Source organism: Argiope bruennichi, chromosome 8 (assembly GCF_947563725.1).
Source record: "Argiope bruennichi chromosome 8, qqArgBrue1.1, whole genome shotgun sequence".
NCBI classification, from domain to species: domain Eukaryota; kingdom Metazoa; phylum Arthropoda; class Arachnida; order Araneae; family Araneidae; genus Argiope; species Argiope bruennichi.
In genome coordinates, this window is record NC_079158.1 from 88,164,183 (window position 1) to 88,191,581 (window position 27,399).

The 27,399-nt window shown below is 25.6% G+C and overlaps 1 protein-coding gene across 2 annotated transcripts in view; it reads left to right on the forward strand.

Annotated features, from left to right (window-relative positions):
• The window catches only part of LOC129981891 (cell adhesion molecule Dscam2-like), a 464,610-nt gene that overhangs the window by 275,084 nt on the left and 162,127 nt on the right, over window positions 1-27,399 (forward strand). For both annotated transcript variants that reach the window (XM_056092937.1, XM_056092938.1), the window contains exons 8-9: window positions 13,845-14,006; window positions 17,578-17,865. In XM_056092937.1, the coding sequence (XP_055948912.1) occupies window positions 13,845-14,006; window positions 17,578-17,865 (450 nt within the window). The remainder of the gene's footprint in view (window positions 1-13,844; window positions 14,007-17,577; window positions 17,866-27,399) is intronic.

Here is a 27,399-nt window from a genome sequence, read left to right on the forward strand (position 1 = left end):
TTCAAATCTATTCTGTCTATAATCCCCTTAAAAGTACAAATGTCATTGCAATTTTTAAAGAATGGTAAACTTATTATAATTTAAAATAGAAACTCAAGTGTTTTGATATTCTGAAGTCCTGAACATCTGAGACTTATTGAAAGGAGAGTGTTAGTTCATATTCAGAAAGGGAAGATAACATGAAGACACTAGAAATTTCCAATCACAACACACATGATAATTAAATTATAATATTAATAAGATTCTTATCTTGTATTTTGCAATTATTTACAAATCTAATCAAAAAAAAAATCTTGAATCTAGGATCCTTTAGTTTATATCGCGGATTTGCCTCCAGCTAGCAGCGGCTTCTTTTGAAGAACAAGGTTACTGAGAACTTTTGACTTCGTTTTACCTGGCATATGCTATTCATTTGGTTTTAATTTGAATCAATTTCTTATTCCAAATTTCTGTATGTAAAAGCTATTTCTTTAAAAGTGGATTTCAAAGGAGTTACTCCAACAAAGGTATTTAAGGAAAAAAAGATAATAATGTAAAATATAGGTATAAATTATATAGGTTGCTTAACGTTTTCTTATAATTTTTAATCCTAAGAGATATGATTATATGATTCAAATGAAGTAAAAGCACCAAATGATTTACACAAACTTTACTTATGAATCCTGGGAATAGTGATAATGAAATTTCTGAAAAAATAAACAGTTTAATAAAGTATCTTATCTGCTACGTGAGTAATAAGCAGGCCAGAACTACATACATATATTTTATTCATAAAGGGTCAATATATTAGCCGTCATGCAACTGAGCAGCTTCGTCGATAGACATTTTTAAAACTTTCAATGACAATGACTTATTCTAAAGAAAAACAAATGACGAGCATTTACATTTCATAAACTCCATATCGGATAAAATGCATCAGCATATCAAAATATCCAATATACATACACGCATTTTAAGTTTAAACTATATCAGATAGTTCTAAATCCACAATACAAAGGAATACATCATTCCTCAAATAAAAGCGGCATTAACGCTGCGCGACTAAACAATTCATTATTTTCGAATAAATTTCGTAAATTTATGAATACAATACATTGTATCGAGAGAAGGCGCCTTTCAAATTTGTCATTCAAGTTCAGGTAAGCTTTCAAAATGATTTTACCTATACGGCAGGTACCAATATTGGATTTCACCTCTCTATTGTTCCATAGAATGCGACGAGTTTAATTAGCTATTAGAGTAACGACAGTCACTGTCATTTCCTTTGATGTGATCTCAAGAGAGTCTTCCATTGTTAGTGGTGTCAGCAGTCATGCACTTACCACGCATGAATTAGATATATTGTAAGAGGTGATTTCAGATGTGCGTGTTCTTGTAAGATATAACCATATCTGCTCGAAAACTTTTCAACAAAACAGACAAAATTGAATGAATGTTTAATGGATGAATGTAATTGATCCAGACTTAAATAAGCGGGTGGGTATTTAATGACAATAGATGGTGTTAACAATTAACAATTAGGTTCAATATGGATATGTTTCATTCACACAAAATATTTATGGTTTAATCCTTCTTATATTTGTTATAAGATTTAGATTGTTTTCCTCATGCAGTTGATTCCTCATCTAAGATTTATAGGATATTATAAAATAAAAGTCGCTAACAGATTTCCATCGTAAATTCCGATTTGGGAATATACTAGTAAAAAGAAAGAAACATTTTGTTTCGTTGAAATTAATATTTGTGTGTTTAAATAGCATGGTCTGCATATAAATTATTTTTTTATATATTTTTTTAAAATAATAAAATTCTTCGGAAGCTATGAAATTGTGATTCGACTTTGGATGAGTATTATGTGTCATTCAATAGTAAAAGAGTGGTTTGAATGATTTCTTTGTAGAAACTTTGTATTAAAACGATCCATTAATAAGTGCAGTAAAAAAAAAAAAGCTAAAGACCGATAATTTCGTGTCAAACTCAAGAAAAGTTTTCAGAGCATTTACAATTTATTCACCGAACAATGTCACTTGATTTCATGCAATGGGAAAGATACAAAGGGAAGGAAAACAGATGAAAGAAAACAAAAACTAAAGAGTTGATATATTCATGAATTTGCTTTTTCGTTGCAAAAGAAAGAAGAAAAAAAAACTTTTTTTGCACAGAATCATTACGGATGATAAAAAGTGAATTTTATACTACAATCTTAAACGCAGAAAAGCATTGGTTCTTCCAGAAAAGCCATAAACTTCAATTGCAAAAATGAATATTTTTATTAAAAAGTATTACTGTGGGTCTGGTTGGATTGAAAAGAAATCATCTACTACGCGCTTCTGTAACCTGGTCAAATTGTTACAGCAAAACTCACGATTCATCAATAAAATGATGTTCAGGTGAGCAACCATTTACGAAACAAGGAAATCCAAAAGTGATACTTGTGATTGTCAACGCTCGTCCACATACAGAAAAAGGAATCGAGGAACTTATCTTCTCCTAAGGGTAGGAAGCATGTGGTGTATTCTTCAGACTTGGTTCTTTCCAATTATCACTTATTTAGATTGGTGTCTTCATGTTTGAAAGACCAGAGATTCATGAAAAATGATGTGTAAAATTACTTTGTTAGTTATTTTGCTTCGAAATCACCAAGTTTCTACCACGAAGGTGTTCATCATCTACTCAATAAATGGCCAAATACCATTGAAGGTAATGGTGAATACTTCGATTATTAATCTTTATAAAAAGAATCTTTTCAATAAATTCCTTTTTCAATTTGATCATTTAAGCCGGGTTTCTTCTTACACATCTATTAATTAATCCTTTCTAGACTAAACGTATTAAGTTCGTGGATCTTGGAAAGGGGGATACTGATTCTGGTATTGTTCTCCATTTAATTAACATTCTCTTCAAAATAGTTTTCCTATAGCTTCAAATCGCTATATCAATTCATAAAACATATTAAAGCTTTGGCTAAGCCAAACGCTCTGATTCTTTCCTTATAAAAAATATCTAACATCTGAGAAAACACAGAAGTAATAAAAAGAGGATTTCTAGCATATATACTTTCTAGGGTATGAAATATAGAAAATGTATTGTAAAAGTAAAAAAAAAATCTTTAAAAAATTGTTTTTATCCACATTTTAGACCTATTTAAAAAAACACACATTTTGGGGGTTGTTCTTTCAGCTGGTCGAACCATGAACAAAATAAATTAAATACATTTTGAACCAGATGGATGGAATGTGGCGTATGATCTTTACATCAGATCTGTAGATTTAAATGAAATTTTGAAGAATTACATTAAGAGGAAGTTTATCTCTCCTGCTATGAGAACATGAATCAACATGATGATTACAAAACAAGAAGAGCAAGACGAATAAATTTGTTGCATAGATGTAATATCTAAAGCATAGATATCTATCAAATTTGTAGTCTAACCTTTCAAGGAGTTTCCCATCTGTCATCTGAACATACTTAAGCATGTAAACGTAATCACTCAAAAAATGCTATGCTTTAGATATATTGAATATGGTACATGATTTTGTATTATAATAGTAATTCTGTCACTCAACTGAAAAAACGTTTCTAAAACCTAATTTCAATACTATTGACTATATGCCGGAGGCTAATCGCCAAGCATTACACAATAGATTCAGTAAAAATGCTAAATTCAATATTTCGTCATTACTGTTTATCATTGTTATGTAAGGCATTCTCAGCCTTACCCAAGTCCATAATTTTATGCAGGTGGTTTAAGACAACAAATTTATTAGAGAGTATGCGAAAATTTTTTGGACCCCCCCCCCCCCCTCTTATTTATATTTACGGATTTATTTAAATAATGGCATAGAAAATACAATTTCGATGTATTGCGATTATAGAAATAATTAGTTAAGGTATGGTTCAGAACATCCTTTTTTTATATATATCTCCATTCAATTTGCTTCTCTTAAATAATTTACGAAGTTATGTTCAAAATAACAAAAAGTATTTGAAACTACATTATTTGGTACATTACTGCTTTGCGAAGTCTTCTGAGGTAAGCTAAAATAAAAGAAGCGGAACACGAAAAGCAAACTATTTCAATAAATCGGACCATAAATTAACTTTTTCTGCAAAGCAGTGATTTCCCCTTTTGCCTGTAATCGACATTTTCCAAGAGCAAGACTATTTTCTATCAATTTTTATTAAGCACTGCAAGAAAAAAAATCGATTAAAAAAGGAAAAAGAGCCTACTGTTTTGTGTAACTCGAAAATGTTAAGTAAAATTGCTTCAGGAAAAACCGGGGGGAGACATCGTTCCTCTAACGAAAACATAAATTTTCCATTTCCAAGAAGGCAGTTTACAAGCTTAAAATGTCAAGTCCATTCTAAAAAGAAATTTTCTTCATCATAAAAGTTCTTCAGCGTTTCCGCATTGGAACCGACCGACGATTGAAAAAGCAATAAGAAGAAGTCATATATGTCTTCAACCCCCTTTCCTCATAGCAATTAAATCGAACAATAAACGCCATCTAGACGAAACCTAACTCTAGAGGCTGAGCGCATGAAGAAGAGACATTTTTTAAGCCGGAAATTCATTTTTCTTTTGCGTGCTCGCTCCGTTTTCCTTTACCCACATAATCATTTTCTGATTTTTTTCCTTCCTTAAGACCTTCAAAGAAACGGATAGTGAAGTTGATTGCCGTCTCATGAATGCATACAGAACCCATACCCGCCCAGGGCGTTCTGAAGATTTTTCATTCTTTCAAAAAAATATTTTTTTTTCTAAATCTTTTCAACATTTCCTTTCGCTGAGAGGATAATTTTTAGATGTTTCAGCCGTTTGCTGACGCAGTTGGTTATTTATATTTACTTTTTTACCGATGAATGGCAAAAATCTCAATGCATTTTGTTCTTCGCTTGCGGCTAACATGATTTATTAAAAATGCACTTAGTTTGATACTAACTCTTAAATCTAACGAAAATATATACTTATAATATTACTTTCCTACAGTGATTATTTCTTAAAAGCTTGGTATAATTATGCTAAAATCATTAATTAGTTGTAAAAAAATTAGTTATTACACAGCTGTGTGATTGCTACATTTTATTTGGAAGAAATTGATTTCCATCTGAAGCATTTTCGATTTAATAAGTGTCATTGAGGCTTAAAAATATATATATAAAAACTATTGGAATACTTTTTATGTGTAGGAATATGTTACTTTTAGTGCACTAACCTATAGTTCTTATAGTTAAAATGGTTTATTCATAGCTGAAATTAATAATTTTTTAAGAGTTTATATTACTATAATTTTTACTTAAGCAACTTTCTCTCGTTGCTACTTCTCTAAAGTATAAGAATTTATGTAAAAACATTTTTTACATTTAAGAGCAACATTTAACGTATCCTTCAATATAAAATTTTGCAATATTTAAAGCAAGTCTATCAATTAGGATTTTAAAAAAAAACCTAAAATAATGAGAAAAAAGAATAATTAAATATTTTAAATTTAATTTAATTTTCAAATGTATGAAATTCCTTTCCTACTCTATTTTTAGTATGAAATATTTTAAAGCAATTTTTTTCTCCAATTATAAAGATATTTGATAAATTTAACATATCTATCCCTACGTTGTTTACGTTTTTTTTTATTTTTTTTTTTTTGTGCAGAAAGTAACACATCATCATCTAAGGGATCTTTCTGGTTGATGTGCAAAAAATAATTCGTTTGATAACTACTGAAGTATACAAAATATCTTTATAATGCGTTTTTTATATCATGATGGTTTATTCTACAAATGTACTTTCTTTATTAAAGGATTATAACTGGAGTTACCATTCATTAAAATGGTTTTATCAGTGAAATTTCAGGAAATAAACCAACATGTTTCAAAGAGCTAAATGAATCTCAAATTAAAAAAGAATGTGAGAGAAAACATAATTGAAATGAAATAGGTTAATACTGTTAGAAATTAAACTCTGACTTTGGACTTTCCGATGGCCACACATAACGTTTGGCATCTGTTGTGAATCAGAATTAAAAAGGAAGATAAATTTAGATTTTCCACGGCAGCGATGGTATGGACTAAGTCGAAAATGATTAGTATACTTAAGTCCAGGAGTAAATATTTCGGCGCGCCTTTTCTGACTTGCATGAAAAAGACCTTCATACATTTCGAATGTCAAAGACCTGTTTCCGACAGGCAAAACTAAAGGTCGCCAGAGATAGCCGTCAGTAATTTCCCCAGTGTACTAGCAGCTTCAAGTATGTCATACAAAATTCGCCGTAATTTTCACTCCTCACTGACTGGCCAATCATTTCCATAAAAATATCCCCACGGAGAGGCGAATATAACATTTTTCCCCCTTTTTTTCTGAATTTAGTTCTGTAATAAACATCAAACGATATATTCAGTACATAAATTCATAAATAACATTTTGAGCTGTATGCTAAAAAAATGTTACGAATCTAATATACACATAACAAATATTACTTAAATTTTATTTGATTTTTTTGTGTTAGAATTTGCAATAAAAATTTTCTATTCATTTTTATCGTCAATGACTTACAAAGTTTATTTTCATTTTTTATATCTTTTCATTTAATGATTTACAAGAATACACTTAGCATACGTAGAAAGAGTTTTATACGGACATTCTTGCTGCATCGATTCTAAATTTTACTAACTTCCGATACAAATTGAACCGATTTTTTAAGTGCAAAAATTAAATTATTCAACTAAAAAGAAAGAAAGAAAATGCAATGTATCAAAATTATTCCAAATATTTTGCATAATTTTGCAAATAACACGAAAACATTTAATGGAAAAATATTAAAATAAAATGTAAAAAGGAAGCTTACAATTTTCAAAATATAATTCAATTATTTTTCAAAGAAGGAAAAAAAATTCTCTATGGAGTACTATTTGGCAGAAAACTGGCAGAAGATCTTTATATTGCATTGCTTATATTAGAAAACCTCTTTTTTTTTTTTCTTCTTCTTATGTACAATATAGCAATTACACTTTTATGACCGGATTGCACTTGCTAGGAGCTTTTAAGCAATGCAAGTTCAGTTGCATTTTTAAAACAATGCAAGTTTTCCTTTTTGTAATTCCCAAAGGTAGATATTATTTAATTAATTTTAATTTTTCTATAAATAATTTTAAATAAAAATTTTTGACAAATTGAAAAAAGAAAAGTTTGGAATAAGATCAACCTTCTGAAATATTGGTTAAAAATCTTGAATATAAATCAATTCAGAATATAAATGTTAAGCAAAATTGTAAAAATAATTCAATTTATATTAACTTTAATTAATATTTTTAAGCATATTGAATAGCATTAAATAAAACTTGTGAAACATAATTAACTAAAAATATAGTTGGAATTTTTGCTAAGAAATGAAACAATATTTGATATTAATTTGAATAAATTTTATTAAACGGCCCTTATAACTTAAACCAGTAACAAATTAGAGCAGCAAGATATTTAGATATTAACAATTAAAAGCAAGATATTTAGGCTTCTGGATAACTGGTTATTTAGTTTATTTAATAATACGGCTTTGCAAATATTTACTTAAAGACAAATATTGCCATAATATAATATTAAGAGATTTCATGAAAAAATCAAAATAACTTGAAAAAATATAATTATAAACATTAAAATTTACATTCATTAATTTTTCTAAGTATTTGTTTTTTTTAATCAAACTTAACTACGAATGAAATAGTTTTTTTTTCTTTTTATAAAAAAATATTCCTTTTTGAGTTTTTGAATTTCATAAAATTTAAAAAAAAGTATTCATTGAACTGCAGGTCATTTAAGCTTTAGAATCTTGTTTCGTATTAACTAATCCAGTTAGTAGCAATAGCAGCAAAAATATTGTTTTCATAAATACCCATTAAAATGTTTTTTTTAATTTTAGTAAGAAATTTTAATTGCAATTTAGGTTAAAACTTTTTTGTAGGAAATTAAAATTTGTTTCAAATCAAAGCTCTATTCAACATAGTACAAACGGCTGATTAATTTAAAATTTTACTAACATATCAAAGACTTAATTTAAAATGCAAGATCAAAATATATAAAACGATCTCAAAATTCACATTTTAGTATAAGAATGAAATAAATCTCTCTGCTCACTTTTTAAATAAATACAGTTTTTTATTTTACTTTAAAAAATAACACTTTTAAATATAAATAAATTTTTATTGTCTTATTAGGTGACTTTTCTCATCTTATTTTTAATTCTCTTATTAGATGAATATTTCAAAACAAGTTTCATGTTAAATAGCCATTTTAAAACAAATGTACATTATTTTTTATTTTATTTTCGTCATTATTTTTAAGAGAAATTAAAGCCAGGCTATTGAACTAATACTAAATTCAATAAATTGAAAATCTCATTTAAAGTTTATTTACTTTAATAACATAGCATTTAAAATTACTTAAGAAAATAATTAATCTAAATTTTTTAGAAGAAATTGTTTTCAATATAATCTTCTCAAATACATTGGCTATATGTTCATGAAATTCATTAACATGGCTATGAAACATTACTAAATTGCTTTGAAAAGAAAAATTTCATTCATACTCTTACTCATAGTGATGACATTAATTTTCATAATTACAATGCAGTTTAGTTCTTAATTATCTGAAAATAATAATAATAAAAATAAACTTATGAAATTAAGCCTAATGTCAATAACCATAAAATAAAAACTTCTGAAAATGGGTTTTTATTAAATAAAACTATTTTTACAATACTTCAAGCTACAAATTTCTAGCATTCACAAATTACTTTTATGAGAAAAGAATTTTCAACTTCATTAAAACTTTTCAAGCTTAACAAATTATAACGCATTGTGAAGTATAACGCCAATTAAATGAGTTAGCTTTTACGGCAATTTTTTAAAGTGTGTAATAAGAATCAGAAATCACATACAAAAAAGCGTAGAAAGAAATGTTGACAAATCTTGAATTTTTGATTCATGTAAAAATAAAATATTTCTAATTTTCTTTTCGTTATGTCTGATTGTAATTTATAAAATAAAATATTTTGTATTGGATTATAGAGAAAAATAAGAAGTGCAAAACGATGTATCATCTATTAGTACTCAAAGCTCATAGCTAGAAAAGTTTCCATCAAAAGAAAAATGCTAGTAATAAAAAGGGTTTATAATTAAATTCATCATATCAGAAAAATGAAAAAAAAACATATCATTCGTTAAGTCAATCTGAATTTCAAAAATGTCTAAAAAAGGATTCTTTAAATTGCTATATAACGGAAGAAACACAAAATCAGTTTGGAAAAAGTTAAAAAAAATGTCACCATCCAAATTTATTTTTTGTGTAATTTCAAGGCATTTACATGTTTTCGTTTCCTCAATTTTTATATTCTGTCTTCTAATTTGCCGAGCCCTGCCTCGACAAATATTTAAATACAAAGATTACCAAATTATAAATAAAAGTATACATTTCTTATTCAAAAGTGCGGTTTAGTACTCTAAGATAAACGCCGAATTTTAATGATGCATTATTATTATTATTATTATTTTTGTCTTTCTTGCAATTTATCAACTCGCATTATGTGTAGATGATAATGTAAATAATTTCAGTTTTAAATATTCAAATAACATTGTTCGAGAAAGCATTGAATATTATTTAAAACTTCAACATCTGATCGGAGATTTGGAAATCCCTTATATAAATTTAATCCAAATATTTTAAAAGTCTCATTGCTTCATTCATTATAAAATAAGCAATTACGTTAATTCTTCTTTCCAAAAGTAGATGAATTTAAATTGAAAAACAATAATTCTATTCATTCTTCTACAGTATGAAAAGAAAACACATATTTTTATTAAAGCGATGATACGTACATAAATGTAAATACATTTATCAAAATATTCGTAAACTTTAATAGAAATCTTCCATTAGATGCGATTAGTTCCAACCGAATACAATGATAACAATCTTGCGACATTCAATTACTAAACAACTGATATCTTTTGGATTTATCTCTTCTTTCAAATATATAATTATTTTACCGAATATTCATGTTTAAGAAATTAAATCAAAAATTTGGAATCTCTATTATATGTCACATCATTGTAATGAAAATTTATTCTTGGTATAAGAAAGAAATATCACAGATTTTAATAAATTACCAAATGGATTTATTCCAATTTTGCCGATTTATTCCATCGTTTTAATAAAAACGGTTTTTTTTCTTAGGTCTATTGCTTTTTCATTTTTGTATGTGTTATAATAATGAATTTCCTATTTTCCTAGATATTAATTAAATGCAAAAACAAGGCATGATATGAATATATATTTAAATAGAGCAAATTCTGGTTCATAGGAAACTGGAAGCCGGAAAATATGTATTAGATTAACAAGACAATAATCATGTTTGAAACATTTTTCTGAATAGAAAAAAATAGCGACTACATTTTGTGTTTTATAAACTATCTAATAACAAAATTTGGCTTGTATTCAGATTTATTTTAATATGGCTTATTAATCACATTAAAATAATTATATATAGTTTTATTAACAGATGTTTCAATGCTTTATCAGAAATAAAAAGTGAAATACTCTGAAAATAAGTATTGTTTGAAAGAAATATTCTTTAGTTTTGTACAGTGCCTTGTAGTTAAATATTTTATTTTTAAATCTAATTATGTTTTAAAAAATTATAAATTTATAAAAATTGTGATTTTTTGTTATTTATAAAATAAATTTGTTAACAATTTTAAAAAAATGAATTCATCGGTACACTCAAATTAATATATTTAGAAATATCGATTATTATTAGATTCATCTGAAATATAAAGATTATTAATAAATATGAAGTACATTAACTATTTTAGAGCATAGAAAGAGATTGAAAAAATATAATTTATATAAATTCAAAATAGCATAATTTACATAAGTTATTGCATATTTATTTGATTCCTATTATTTGTTTTTTATAATTATTTACATTGCTATTTGTTTATATCTGAAATAATCAATGTTTGACTAAAATTGCATTAAAAATGATTTCTACAGCTTTACTTATGAGGAATCATAATGTATTGGAGATCATATCTAAAATACATTGCTGGAGCATTTTAATTATAATTTAAAAAAAATAGGTGCCTTAATTAAATTATGAACCTTAGTATTAGCCAAAAGAAACTGTATTTTTTAATTAATCCAAAAATAAAAGAATAAATTGCAGAATACGTTGTAATTAGATAACTGCAAATAAGTTTTACCTTAACCCGTACAAACATCATTACGCATATATATATGTATATGCTTCAAGACATAATTAAGTTTAAATATTTTCAATAATCAATACTTAAAATAATTACGAAATGGGCACCAAATGCATACTTAGCAATTTGAAACCTAATTAGTTGTTCCTAAGCCAAGCAAACTAATTTTTGCATAACCCCTCAGCTCAATAAATGAGAAAAAGTTCTTCCAAGAATTTTCTTTCATCAACTTTAGTTTACCTCAGGGTACACAAATCCTACTATTTGCTGAAGCTTTAGAAATGCAAGAAACTTGAAACTTATTTTCCCAGTTTTTTATATTAATCTCAAATATTCACTTTTTGCAAGAAGCTTCGTGACGAATTTCAAGGATAGCAGATAATTGGAATTTTTCTTTCTTTTGTATGTGTTTTTTTTCCCTTGGAGATTGTTTGTAGTTTTTTCTTAAAGCAAAGTTTTTATTCAATTATTTATTTTCTTGTAAAGAAGAGTTTTTGAAGGGAAATAATTTTATGTTCGGTACATTTTTTTATTAGCTGCCCCGAATATTCGCAATCATTTTTGGATCCCCATTTTTAAGTGGCTATCTGATAAACACGTTGATAAATAAAAATGGAAGCAGTATAAAAACACTAATAAGAATTTGAATTAAAATTTCTGTGATTCAAATATATAATATTTTTTTCTTGGTTTAAATGAAATTGAAAAATATATATTCTTGTAAATACTACATTATAAACAAAATATATTACTGTTCTTTTTCTTGTTGATAATCCATCCAATTTAAGTGGCTAAAATTAGTAACAGCCATTTTAATAAACAAGTTTTTTAATATGCTTAAAAGTATGTGAGGCTATATAGGAAAATAAAAACAAATATATATTTTTAATTTTTATTACGTATATCTGCATTATATCGTATTGTTCTAAAAGAAATTAGAAAATTCTAAGCATGAGAAAATTACATCATGAAGAAAGTATTTTCTATGTTTATGCATTAATAGTTTGAAGGAATCATAAAAATTGTCTTAATAAAAAAGTGTCAATAAGAAACAAGAAAATTCTCACTTTTTATATCAATTAATTATAAAATAAACTTTTTTCTCCTTCCAATTATTCTAAAATTTCTTCACATATAATTAATATTATATATTGTCATACAGGAATTAAGATAAAATTGTAAAATGATTGAAGAATTTCATAGATAAGTTGAATATAGAAAATATAATCTATTGACTGATTGATGCAATTAGTGTATGTTCTGTTACGCAAGTGATAAAAATGTGCCGATATTGCAAATGCTATCTATTGCAGGAAAAATAATTTTAAATATATTTTTCAATACAAATTATTATATATAACGGCTCATGCTATTACTCGGATAATATGAATAATAGTCATCAAATTGTCTAAGAGATTTTTTCCATCGACTATCATTAATATTTACTATTATTATTAATAATAACCGTTCATATCAATAATAAAACCGATTAATCATATAAACTATAACACATTCATTGCTCCATAATTACAATTTTTTAGTTTTCTTTCTTTGCTTTTAAGATTTGATGAACAATTATAAATTGTTGACACATTATTGTATTTTCAAAAAATATATTTTTAAAGCTTAGTAGGTTCATATTATGGAAACATTTGAATTCTTTGTTGCTGTTTCTGAGCAAATGATCATTGTTATTTTCATGGAAGAAATCTCATTAATTTTAATGCATATATTTAATATCAATGCGCATAGACGGATTAATGTTTGCAACAAAAAGCAGTTGTGAAAGGAAACACCTTAAGAAATAAAAGTAACTTTCGCTAGACTGAAACTAAAATGTCATTTCATTTAAATATCCTTAATAAGTTTTATCGGAAATTTGAAATTATGAATATTTATAATTTCATAAACATTTTGTTATCCAATAAAATGTTTGAACTGTGATTATTTTTCAAATATTTAACATAACCGAAAGAGTTATTGACACATTGATGGACATTTACATCAACATTGACTACAAATATTTGATGGAAAAATTAATGTTCAGGGAATCATTTTGAAATAATGATGCAAATTCAAAGTTTTGAAATAATGTGCAAATTCAAATAATGATGCAAATTTGAAATAATGATACAAATTCATCATTTTGAAATAATGTGCAAATTCAAAGTTTTGCACAACTTTGAATTTGCATAGTGAAATTATTAACAAATCTATGATTTTCTTATGCTGAATTATTTTTCATTTTAATATATTAATAAAACATGATATAAAAATATTCAAAAATTATTTTTGATAGTTAAAAATGTAATGGCAAATTGTATGTTTTATATGTAGCAATTTAACAGGCAACTGATTTATTTTTTAGTTGAGCATACTAGAAAATATGCATAAGTATTTTAATTGCCAAAAATAAATTTATAAAATCATTAGTTTCCTTTTTATTTAAATTATTGCATTTGCATTTCTATGTTTGTTAATTCCAGATAAAGTTTATATGAAAAGATAAAAAAAATGTTTTTGTTTTAATGCATACAAATAATTATTTAAAAAAATTGCAAATTACCGCTATAAATTATTTTTATTTATTTCAGATGGGCGAATTCTTCCAGCAAACCAGAGGCAACATGTGTTTCAAAATGGTACTTTGCTCATAACCGATGTGCAGCCAGGTATAGATGACGGACATTACAGTTGTGAGGTGAGATCACAACAAGGCCCTCCTGTGTCAAGAACATTCAGAATTTCAATAAGAAGTAAGTTATGTGCATTGTTTTTCTTATAGAAAAAGCAAAACGAAAGTGATTCAAGTCAAAATTCGTCCCAATAATATAATTTTAGAGACATTTATTTGTATTATATGTAACAATCAGTGAAACGTAAATTTAAAAAATTGAAGCAGCTTAAAATATTTAACTTAGACTTTAAAATGTAAGATATTTATTTTTATTTTTTTCACGAAGAAGCAGCATTTTCTTCAATAATCAATGAATTGTAAGCAATTTGTGACCTACATTTCTAATTTAAATTTTTTTGTTAAATTTTCATAAAATATATATTTGCTGATCAATATTATATTTAAAATTATTTGATCATAAACAATTTCGATTCAGCATCAGCATACATTTATGATAATTATTTGAATTCTAAAATTTTCAAATTCTACTTTGACAATCGATGTGATACTGAGGTTCTTATTTTCAAAAGGAGAAATCTGAGATTTTGTCACAAAATAGAAGCAATTCTAAAAAGATCTAAAAGGAATCCTAGCTTTAGAAAATATGTATAACATTTTAACTTTTTAGAAATATAAATATAAAGAACATAATGATAGTTTCAATAAAGATAAATTTTTCAAAACAGAAATAGTTTAAATATATAGGAAGGAAATATATTCTGTTACAAAATATATTGGCTGAATAAACGCTCTAAGTTAAAATGTCGGATAAAAACCTTTTTTAAAAAAATTATTTCCTTATTTTCTTGCAACCACAAATCTAATGTTTTATTCCCCTCATTTCTAAGAGCATACAAAATAATATATTCTTAGGGTATTGGGACGCCAGAGTATATCACCTTTAAAAATAAATGTACTCCTCTCAAAAACGCTTATGTCAACCCGTGATTTTAAGGATTTGATATATAAAACAGGATCTTGCATAACTTAAGATTACTAATCAAGGATAAGCTACTAAGCTATCTGGAAGAGAATATCTAGCAAATACAGCAGGACTCTTGGTTTTCAATAAATCATATTTAACGAAACAGTGAGAAAGTTTTGCAGTGATAACCTGGCGTTTCAGGCGTCAACCGTAGATTCGTTGTATGGGCTTTTGGGGCCTATCATCACTGATATAATTAGAGTATACATAAGAAAGTTTCAATCAGAATTTCAAATTTTCTAGAAACATTTTTTAGGAATGTTATTTAATATGAAAATTTTAAGAGATTATTGTTGAAATGTGAGAGACCTTTTGTAAATTAAATTTCTGGAAACTCGGTATTATAAGAATAGAAGGCTTAAAAATATTTCTACCTTCTTAAATCATGTAATACATATACCTATCAAATGAACATAGTAAATGCTATTGGCGTCGTTTCATTGTTTAATAGGTAACTGAAATCAAAAGAATTACTACAAAGCTGCTAAAGTACCAATTATCAGCATTTCATCTGGTTATGTTGAATATTATTATTTTTTTTATGTAACCCATGTATCTGTAAGTTAAAGAACTTTCATCAGAATATAAGTTATTTGATTAGTACATAATTAATCATGATTATATTAATATTATAATAGATACGCATATATTATGTTACAATGAATTTTGCAAGAATTCCCAGTTATCGAAAGAATAAGGACATTTTATGAAGATCCATTATATAAATAATATGGAAAATGCATTCGATACTTAGAAATGTTCTTTATTTCCGAATGTATCATTCCACATACTTAATGGATAGAAATACTGTTCATGAAGGAAATAAATAATGATTAATTGTAAAAGATTCTTTTTCAAAATTATTTTGCATAAAAGAATGCAAGGACTGTTTGCATAATAGAAAGCCAATAGTAGTATGCTACATAATTATATCATTTGGCTGTAATTTTCAATAGATCCAGTACTTCCATTGCAGTTTGCTTAAAAAAAAATCAAAATACCATATATATCCTTAGATTTAAAATTACATTTGATAAGTTTATATTTTAGGGTCGCATATATTTTAGATAAGATTTGATATCAATATAAATTTATAAGATATGAATTAAGAAAAATATTAAAAACATAAAATGGATCATTTGCTCAATCTTTAAGCAATTATTACATTTTTATAAGCGTCATATCCAAAATATAAGAAATAATAACACAGTAGTAATTACTTTAACATTGCAAGACGTTTCAAGTCATACGTCTAGATACAAACATATAAAGATAAGTCTAATTCTACAATCATAATCATCTTGAACTAATATTTGATACGTAACGAACCTGAAATATTCATCACCATCTCAATAACTCTCATACATATATACATACTATCTATTCGGAGTACCCATCAGAGAATTCAGAATATTCACAAATTACCAGGTATAGGATGTCGAATTGAAGTGAATGTCAATTATTTAATTACACTTAATAACTATGATTATTAAAGATTTCATAGTCGTGACGATGAAGCTACTTATTATGAGCTTGTTAATATCTGCTGTTATATGATTAGCTATTTTAGCGTTTAAATGCACTAAATTGCCAGTAGGTGCTTGATTATAACACTGCGGGCATTCGTCCAATATTCAAGCGATATCCGAGCTTCGAATAGGATTTGAAAATCCATATCTTCTTTCAATTATTTGAATTCCTAAGATGTGGAAATTTTTGAATTAAAATTATTGGTGTATTTATTTGATTATATAAAATTTGAAGAATTGGCAATTTTAAAAAGAAAAAAAAAAACATGAAAATTGTTTTAAATTTGTTCCATTTTGAATTTCTGGAAATATGTGCTTTTTTTCAAAAACTTTTAAACTTTAATTAACATGTTTGAATAATTCATTAAATTCCTTCAATATAAAGAATTAAAACAGAAAAATAATATTCCCGTATTCATTAGATAGTTTTTTAATCCATAAAATTTATATTATCAGTATAGTTTTTATGGTTTTATATACATCTTATAAAATATGAAATCGTAATATTCATTTGATAATTTATCATAAAACTAAAAATTAGCAAAGAAAAATAAATTTAGAAACTTAATAATTTCCAATAGCTGAGATAAACATTCCAAAATCATTATTTTAATAATTTATATATTTATAAAATCCATTTATTATTAAATGTTGGATTTCGGAAATAACTTATTATTACGATTATGATTTTTTTAAAATGATTTGTGCTTGCAAAATATATGCATAATCCTTCATATTATAATGTACTTTCTTAAATGATTGAAAATATTATATCGTATATATTAAAATTTCTGAATGCAGAATTTATCGTATATATTAGAATTTCTGAATATTAAAATAAAATTTGATTCTTTGGATGGAAGTTTGTTCTTCATAATTTGTCAAAAATTGTTTGTAAAATAAGAAAACAAATTCGACTCATATTAGGAGTATTTCAATGATATTTGTTCGTATTTAATTTTTAGGTTATATTAATAAATATAAATATTTGTACAATTTTAAACATGAGCTTTGCATTGAGCAAGATTTTTCATTTAACACATTTCTTAAAGAAGCAAGAATTCTTTTAAAGTTATTTTTACTTTACTATCTGTTACCTTACACCCTTTTAAAATTCTTATTATTTTTAATTGCAGCTGGCCCTAAGATTGCGAGTTTTAGCTTCAGAGATAACCTACATGAAGGGATGAGAACTGCAGTGACATGCATCGTCACTGCTGGTGATGGACCATTGACAACCTCTTGGCTTAAGAACGGTCATCCTCTTGAAGAAGACCCAGACACCATGATTGTTTATGCAGATGAAGGATTTGTTTCCACTCTCACTTTGAAGAATTTGGCCTATAGACACAATGGAAACTACACATGCATAGCAAGAAATGATGTTGCTGCTGGTTCTCATAGTGCAATGTTAACAGTAAAAGGTTTGTAGTTCATATTAGTATATTCTTAATGACTTATGTACATCTGAACAGAGAATCTGAGATTAAAATTTTTACCATTTTATAATAGATAATTTCGTTGTAATAAAAGAGCCTCAAAAAAGCGTAACATTTTTTAAAAGATAATTTTTTTAATTGATATTTTTTTCTACTGTGCATTTACAGTGCACTTGTAAATAAAACAATTTATCAAAAATATTTGAAAAAAATACTAACTACTTTCTTAAAGCTTAAATGCTACATTCAGAAAACAAAACAGATTAAAATTAAATACTTTTGTTTTCATTGAAATTCTTCAATTTTATCAATTATCAGCATAATCTGCATATGTCATACTTTGATAAAGTATTGGTTTAATTAACATTTATAAAAGACATGTATTTATAACGAAACCATAAAATAGTAGATAATGTTAATCCTAATAATTAATACAATATGATATAAAACAGCTCAAAATTGCTTCAATCTAATTTTCCAAATCATGTATTGATTGATTTATGTTTAAAATGCCACAAGAGCGTGGGTCATTTCAATCTAAAACTAAACCTAATTTAATTTATTTAACCTAAGTTCATTTCTTTGATACTCAACGAAGTAAAAATATACATAAAAATAAATCCGCTCTTAAAAAAGCAAACGAATCTTCAAGACAATTATATAAAAAAAATACTATAAATGAATTTGTATTTTAATATAAAATAAATATAATTGAAATAATTTTTCTTTAAAAAAATGTAAAATGAAACATTATTCAAAGACGCTAAAACTGTAAACTTATTCATTGAGACTGAATTAAAATCTTCTATATTATTCTATACATATTAAATATATTTTTGAAATAATAATGTAAAAAGTTCAAACAATTATTTATTAATATCCTAATACTTGAAATATTTAAGAAAATAGTAAGAAAAACAATTTAATTTGCAACATTTATTTGAGAAAATTTTTAAAATTACATTTATATTGCATACATAAAAAAATAAATGTCTACTTCTATTAAACTGGAAAAAATATATATTTAAAAGTATGAATTCTTTTGTATTATTTAAATATATTTATTTATAATTTTTGCAAAAGTGCAATGTACTATTTTTTTTAAAAAAATTATAAATAAGATGTTGCACAAATACTTGAAACTTTTTTTTCCAATCTTTAACACCCGATTGCATAATGAAATGAACTATAAAATATTCGGAATAAAAGGTATATCAAATTAAAGAAACGGCTGTAAAAACAATTTTTTCCCCAAATAAAAACCTAACGGTGTTTTTTTAAACTCTAATAAAAAAATAAGATTTTTTATCTCTAATATAATTGCGTTTCTGAAAAATATTTGCTTATTTTCTGAAGAATTTTAGAAATTTGACTAGCAAATTGCCTATATGCGCGAAATTTTTTGATATACCGTCAATAAATAAATGCATCAGACTACATTAAGATAGTTCGTAAATCAATTATCTTTCGCAATATAATTTTATGCAAACATTAGTATTATTCTTAGCAAGAGTGCAATTTGAAATATAATCTAGTGATTTTTTTTAATCATTAAAACTGTGATTATGACAATAATCCAGCAATGACAGTATATGATAAAACTAATCAAAAAATACATAAGAGCAAATTTTAAATTTTTTCTTACTAAAAATGAAAATAATATTTTCTTTCGGTAATTTGGTCAAATGCTTGAAAATAAATGATTATGATATGAACATTATTTAAAAAATGAACTACTGAAAATATTTCTCTTCTTTCCATATATTATATATTATTTCCGTTATTGGGTTTGGGAGATAAAAAAACTATCATTAACAAATCTTTTCATAATAATGGAGTAAAAGAGTTTACTGCAGTATGAAATGGTTAAATGTAAGTCTATTTGTTATGAAAAGTCCCAATAATAAACAGGATACAGGGATTTTAAATATGAAGAAAATGTTTGGAAATAAACATATAAACATCATATTTAGATTTGCTCCTTCAATTTGTACGTTAAATGTCACATGATTGCAAATAGAATTCATAGACTGAACAACTAAAAATCAAAATTGTTTTATTGCTTAAATAGTTGAGAATCTCTTAAATGTGGTCAAAAAATAGCCAATAAATACAGGAAATATGTACTGTGAATTTAATAAATCCACGCAAATTCTCTGCACCAAATTTGATATTTGTATTATTTCCAAATGAAAATAAAAAAATATTTTTTTTTCTGCATCATGTATTTTCTACATATATTAAGAGATCTGTAAATGTAAATTTAGAAATATTTAATAAATATTTAATTCAGTAATAAACTTGTAAATTTAAGTATTCTACTTATTAATAAGAAGAAAAACTATATTCAATATAAATTACAGCACAATTATGATAATTAATAATAAATTAAAAATTTGTCTAATACAAGTAAATAGAACATTGCAAAAATGATTGTAAAACATATTGGATGTGTTAATGTAATGAAATCTAAAACAGTCAACTAAGACGCTGTCTTAGATTTAACAGAATAAAAATTCCCAATATGTGATAAAATATATCCCATATGCATTTCTTTGAAATGGAATCAACATACAAAATAGGAACGTGGATTGCAGTTTAATACATATTTACCACAAGAAAACCTGCAACCAGAAATAACGGATCGATGGAAATGGAGTTTTCCTTTCAGGCCGTATAAGAAAATTTCTTCGCAGCATTCTGTCACAGCCACGACTTCCGCTAAAGAAAAAGTGATGTGACATCCACTTCACCCATCTACGCCGTCGATTATTCAATCAAAGAAGCGAACCTATTCCGAGAACTAGATACAACAGAAATCACTCTCTACCGGAAAGTTTTTGCCCGTATGTCAAAAACAGTTCTTATAAGGAAATTGTGTCATTGCTTTTAATGCTTGCTTTTGTTGTAGATAGTTTAGCAAGTGGTTGTATAGATTTTATTTAATAATAGTTTACAAAAGTTATCTAAAGAAATATGTGGATATTAATGGAAAATCATATTATACTAAAAATATGTCTAGAATTATTAACCTATGGAAAGGAATAATGTGCCAAAAATATAGTATGAATGTAGTAATCGATAAAAAAAAATTTAATTTATATACAATCTATATGAAAATGCAACTGGAATAATGGTGGGACTGTCAATTTCAGAATTCGATGGCTAAACTCAATAGGAATTCGGAAAAAAACATACTTTCATTTTAATCAGATTCTGAAGTAATCTTTTGTAAATTGCCTTTAATTTTATAATGTTGATACATTTCTTCAAATAACGTTGAAACCAAGCAAAATAAATTTTTAAAAACAGCATGAAATGGAAATTCGAAGTAATATCCATGCCATACATGTAGCACATGTTTATTAAGAGAAAGTTATTTTTAATTCAGAAATCATTGTTTTCTAATCTTTAGAAGTTTTGTGTGTTATTTTAAATATATTCTTGCCTATTTTAGGTAAATTACTTAAATAAAATTGTATAAAAGGTAAAAATTCAGCATCATTTGTTCTATGTGAAATTGAATTCATAGTCTTTTTTTTTTAATTTCATATTGCGTTGCTGCTGCGACACTAGACGATGAAGTTAATAAGCCTTTTGTAAAGAATATTCCGTTATTCGATTTTAAGATTATCTGTTTTTCTTTATCAAATTACTAATTAATCATAAAATAAATTCAGTGCTAAAATTGTAGTAAAAATATAGTTGTTCTTTCAGCTAAATTTCTGAAATTCAGTCTTAAAAATAAGGACCTTACTTTCAGCTTACAAGAAAAAAACCTTCAAGACAACCTACGAGAACCTTATATTTCACTTGAATGGAATTTAAATACAAATTTATATAAGCATTTCCCAGTTAATTAGATTTTTGTCTCAGGAAACTTTTTAATTACAAACTTCGGATAGTCTGAAAGAACAAATAATTTCTTTATTATATCCTTAACAAAATTTTACCACGGCATTCTTTCATTTTATCACAGACATAACTTCAAAGAAAAAAATGCATGATATAATATCCATTATTCCTTTAAAGTGGCATTTCATAAAATGGCAGTTTCTGAAAGTGGATGAAACTGAAATTTTCCACAATTAGAAAATTTTTGTTCTTACTTAAAAATTAGTAGATATAAAAGAATATTACATTTTCTCCAATATCTGTTCAATTTCAAAGGGTTAGTTAAAATTGAATTTTTTTCATAATTGATTTTAATTTGTTATTTCAGGATCGTTGTTATTTTAAATATAATTGTTTCATTATTTTTTTATTTTGGGTAGAGTAAATCGTTTCGAAGTTAAGGTATAGACATTTCGCCAAGAAATAGTGACATTTGATGACAAACGAGTATAGTTAATTTTAACAAATTATTGCATAGTAAACGTATACAAGAATCCATAGAAGAATCAAGTGGCCATATGTAATTGACCGGTTCTTGTCTATGCAATTATGATTAATTTTCAAAATGCACATATTTGCTTTTTTGAGCATATTTTTTTTTATGTTATTGTACTGTTTGTGACAATTATTGTTATTTGTTATAACTATTTTATTTGTACAATTAGGGGTATTATTCCAATTATTTTTATATAGCATTTTTATTATTTTTAATATTTTCAAATCAGTCACTCTTCCATATGATCAGATATTTTGTCATTTTGTTGCAATGGAAAGAAAAAAAAGAATATCTTATCTAGAATTATATATATATATATATATATATATATATATATATATATATATATATATATATATATATATTAAACTAAACTTACTGCTATGATTATTAGAATATGTATTTCTAGTATGAAGGTTAAATTTAAAAAGTTTTTTAAATTTAAAAAGAATTGAACACTTTTACAATACTGAGTGCATATTGACAGCTAAAATTAATTTTCAAATATTAATACATCCTTCATCATCTATCATAATTATGTATTCTAAATTATATTTTCCTTAAAATGACAAAAAAAAATGTTGCAAAGGATTTAAATTTATACGGTTATGTATAAGAAATTTTTTAATGATTTTGATAAGAATAATAGCTAATTATTATTTGTATACATATATATATATACAAAAATATAAATAAAAAAGGATTAATATCATATTATTACTGAAATAATTTCCATCATTTTATTATGTTGGTGAAGAGAAAGCTATAAACTATTAATAATATTGAAAACATTTAATTTTACTAAAAGCACTTTGTAAATATTTCACCAGATTTGAAAATTAATAAGATATATAGCCCAACAAATGTAAAATATATCAATATTAAACTTTTATAATCAGAAAAAGCACAAAACTTATATGCGGAATAAATATTTTATTCAGATTAATCAGTAAAAGGAAATTCAACATGAAAATATATTTTGTAACAGTTCAAACTACATAAAATGGCAGAAAATTGTATATTATGATATTTGAAATTACTTTCTTGCACAGGCTTATATTTTTCCCATCTTACTTGTGTTTTTTTTTCATTTATTTTACTTGCTTTGCAATGGTTTAATAGTAAGAAAACTCAAAATTCGTTATGGTATCTATGGATATTCAATTTCCTCAGTTTATATCTCAAAGCAGTTTTAATACAAGGACGAAAAGAATTTCATTTATAGTATATAAACTGAAAGTCTTCCTTTAAGAAGATTGGCAAGTCAATATTGACAGTTAGATCTTTAGATCTTTTTTTCACTTTAATATCCTAATGGATACATCAAAACAGCTTGTTTACGAGTCCTTAGATAAGAATGTAAAAACTCTAATAAAAAAATAATAAATTTTATTTATAACTTTATTTATAAGTGAAAAATTTTGATATTCCTCAATTTATTATAATTTTATAACGCTTAAAAATAATGTTATTATAATGGAAGCATTATTAGGGATCTTATTGAAACATGTACAAAATAATAAATTAGCATACTATAAATATTTTTAGATTCTTTTATAAAATGATGTCTTTTGGTTTCCGCAGAACTTTCGTATAAATAAAATCTAAAGGAGGGACTGTCAGTTTGCATAAATTTTATAATCGAAAATTTTCAGAACTTTTTTTTTTACATTTTACAGAATGAAAACTGTATTTAATACCATATTAACATCGTATTTCATGCAAATTAATGTATATTAAGTAATTTGACTTGTGAAGAAGAAAAACATGAAATTATTTAAGTAAACGGCAATTAAAATAAAATTACTCTTAAGTTACTCTTAAATTTAATATTTTAATTTAAGGTTATTAATTTTTATTTTTATTTAGAGTTTCATTTTGAAATTTCATGCAAATAAACAAATTACTGTCTTGTCAAATAATTCGGAAGAAATATTATAAAAGTGGCTTCATAAATTTATAATAGTTACATTATTACCTCTCTTATAAAGCAACAAGAACGCTTTTTTAGAATGGCATATACAAGAACTTGAAAGGCGGTGGAAAATCTTTTCAGATAGCTACATTTTCAAACTTCCACATTCCACTTTGGAAAGTCCATACAACTGAAGGATTTAAACTATCCCAATGTCATATTATATATATATATATATATACACCAGTCTTTCGATAAGATAAGGTTTCGAAATCTTGACCGGTTCTTAAGCCTAAATTCTTTAGTTAATGTACAGAAACTCAATCATTATGATAAATAAACAATAGACGGTAATAATTTTTTTTATCTTAATTAATAAAGCACTCTTAGAAAGTAAATTAATCCAACAATCTATATTGTTCGAAATTGTTGCTTAATTTACATTCACCGAAATCAAAAACTACCACTTATTGCCGTTTTCATTAAAAAATTCCGTTTTCATTAAAAAATTAAAAATTTCGTGAGAAAGAATAAGAGCAAAAAGAAATCAATTTATATTCCTTCCATTTTAAGCTTGAGCGCATTAAAATGTTTTTAATAGATCTTTTATTTGATTTTAACAGAAGTTTTGTTGTTGTTTGTTTCTTATGGCACTTGCTATGGACAAGCCCGCTGTTCGAAGACAGACGATTTAAGCCTGAGGAGGAGCGCCTCTTGTTTCTATAGTAGCGCCATCTAGGGCCAAGAGAACGACTTAGCTACACACACGTCACAACCCTTTTTACGAGGCGGACTTCATTCACGCATTTCATTCACTCAACCACATATCGTAATTTAGACCTGAATCAAAGAACGATCACCCCTATTCTAGTACCCCCAGTGGATTACCCTCGACATGGAGGACTTTGTGACCACGACAGATTTAACGCGCGTCAGCCACCAAGCAAGCGGGGAATCTTCGACCGGTGGGGTTCGAACTCGCAAACTAAGGGACGCGAATCCGACGCTCTACCAACCAGGCTACAGAAGTTTTACTAAGAGGAAACAAAAATAGTTTATAATTAAATAAAAATCCATATTAATTAAATTAAAGTTAAGTTAAAAATAATTATCTCTAAGAAAAAAGTAATATATCGATATAAAAATTCTTAACGGTGTAAAGAAATACGTATGTTACATACAAGTTGTTAAAAGTAAATATTGATCAAGACTTACTAAAAGCATAAAAGGAAACTATTGGTTTGTAATTTCACAAATTTCCGTGGTATATTGATATGATTAAAATATATTAAAAACAGGTTTAAAATAAATTTCTTTGCATTTTCTTTCTTCCAATACTGTTTGATTATTTTAGAAAAATATAAAATAGTTAATACTTTTAGTTTCCATGAACATTTCCGAACATTCCTTTCATAGACTAAAGTATTTAGAAAATGTATGAATAAAATTATATAAAGTAAGATAATTAGACTTAATACATATATGCTAACCTCCCCTTAAACAAATTCTTCCACTCTTTTGTTTCAAATACACAGAAGAGAAGATATCATATTTTTTTCAAAGAAATTAGCTTAATTTTTTAATATTTTTTAAATTAATCTGTAACTTAAAAAATGTTCTGAAAAAAGGAAAAAAGTATTAATTTGTTAGTGAAAGAAAACTTAGATTAATACAGATTATCCGGTATTTTCTTCACATACGTTTGCTTACTCAACATTCTTATCAATTTTTTCTCACTTTGAAGAAATGAATTTTTCTAGGGAAATAAATTTCCTACTTAATTTCCAAGATTTATTTGTCATCTATTCTTTCTGCTGCATTTTCAACTTGAATCTACACATCTTGATTAAATATCCGAAAAAGTCTTCGCAAACAAAACAAAAAAGGCCATAAAAGTTTTACGCCTTTTCGTGTCTGAAAAGAATTCAGTTTGAAAATATTTTATTGAGTTCATTTCATTCGAGATAAAAAGTGAAATATTTTACATTCAATTACTTTATTGAATTACACATTCTTTGAAAAAAATTATTCTTCTTCTCAAAATCTGAGACAAAAGGCTCCGAATAATTTGGAATTGCGAGGTCTTGTTATGAAGAAACTTTTTAAAATAACGGAATAACTTATTTTAATTTTTCCATTGTTCATATCTGAAAACATAAATGCTATTTGTAACGAAAGAAAATATTTATTGGTTAGAAAAATGTTATCATTTACCAAATTAAAAGCTCCAAATCAGCACTGTTAAGTAAGTAAGACCTTTTGGGGGATTTTTATTTAAAAATAAATTTAATGGCAATCTGATTAGTTTTTATTAATATTGCGCTTCTTATTTTAAAAAGAAATGAAGGTTGCTTTTAATTTCTCATTTAACTTAAGTAATATTTTTATGTACACTGTATAAATTAAAATCCTTTCATATTTTCAAGAATCGTCAATTATTAGAAATTCCTATTCCAATAAAATATTTTCATTTCTGAAAAATTCATAATTTTATTGTTAATTTGATATAAATGTTACATTATTTAATCTAAATATTTCAATGCATATAATTGGTCTCACCTTATTTTTTCTAATATTATATCAAATAAGAAGCGTTAAAAGAAATGTTTTTTTGTAACCATTAAACAGCAACAAAAAACCCATCAGAATCTCAAGAGAATAGTAATTTTAATTATTCCTTTAAAAAAAATTGAAATACATTCAAATACATTTTAGAATCAGTATTTTGATTAATTATTTAACTGTTCTTGCACATATCTATTTATACTTAGAATCTATTTGTTAATTACTAAGCCATAGAATATATACAAGTCTATACAAATACTTAAATGTTTCTATTGATTTTACTTTTTATATATATTTAATTTTGTTTCTTATTTTTATTTTATATAATAAATACCAGTATGGGAATTGTCTGTCATATAAATGGATTATACAGATTTATTATGTCTCAACTTATGTAGAACTCTTACAACAGTGGAAGAAATGACAATAGAAAAGTTTTTAATTAGGCATATTAATAGTGTAGAAAGAACCTTTTAATTTCCACGATAACAAGATGAACTGTGTCTCATAACAAGGATATACGAATGCAAATTATACATCAGTACCTCACAGTCCTTCATTAGATGAACACTCGCAGAATTCTGAATTTAATAGGCGAAGTGAATATGAAACAATCATTAGTTCTATAATAGTTTTCTGGAGCATAATA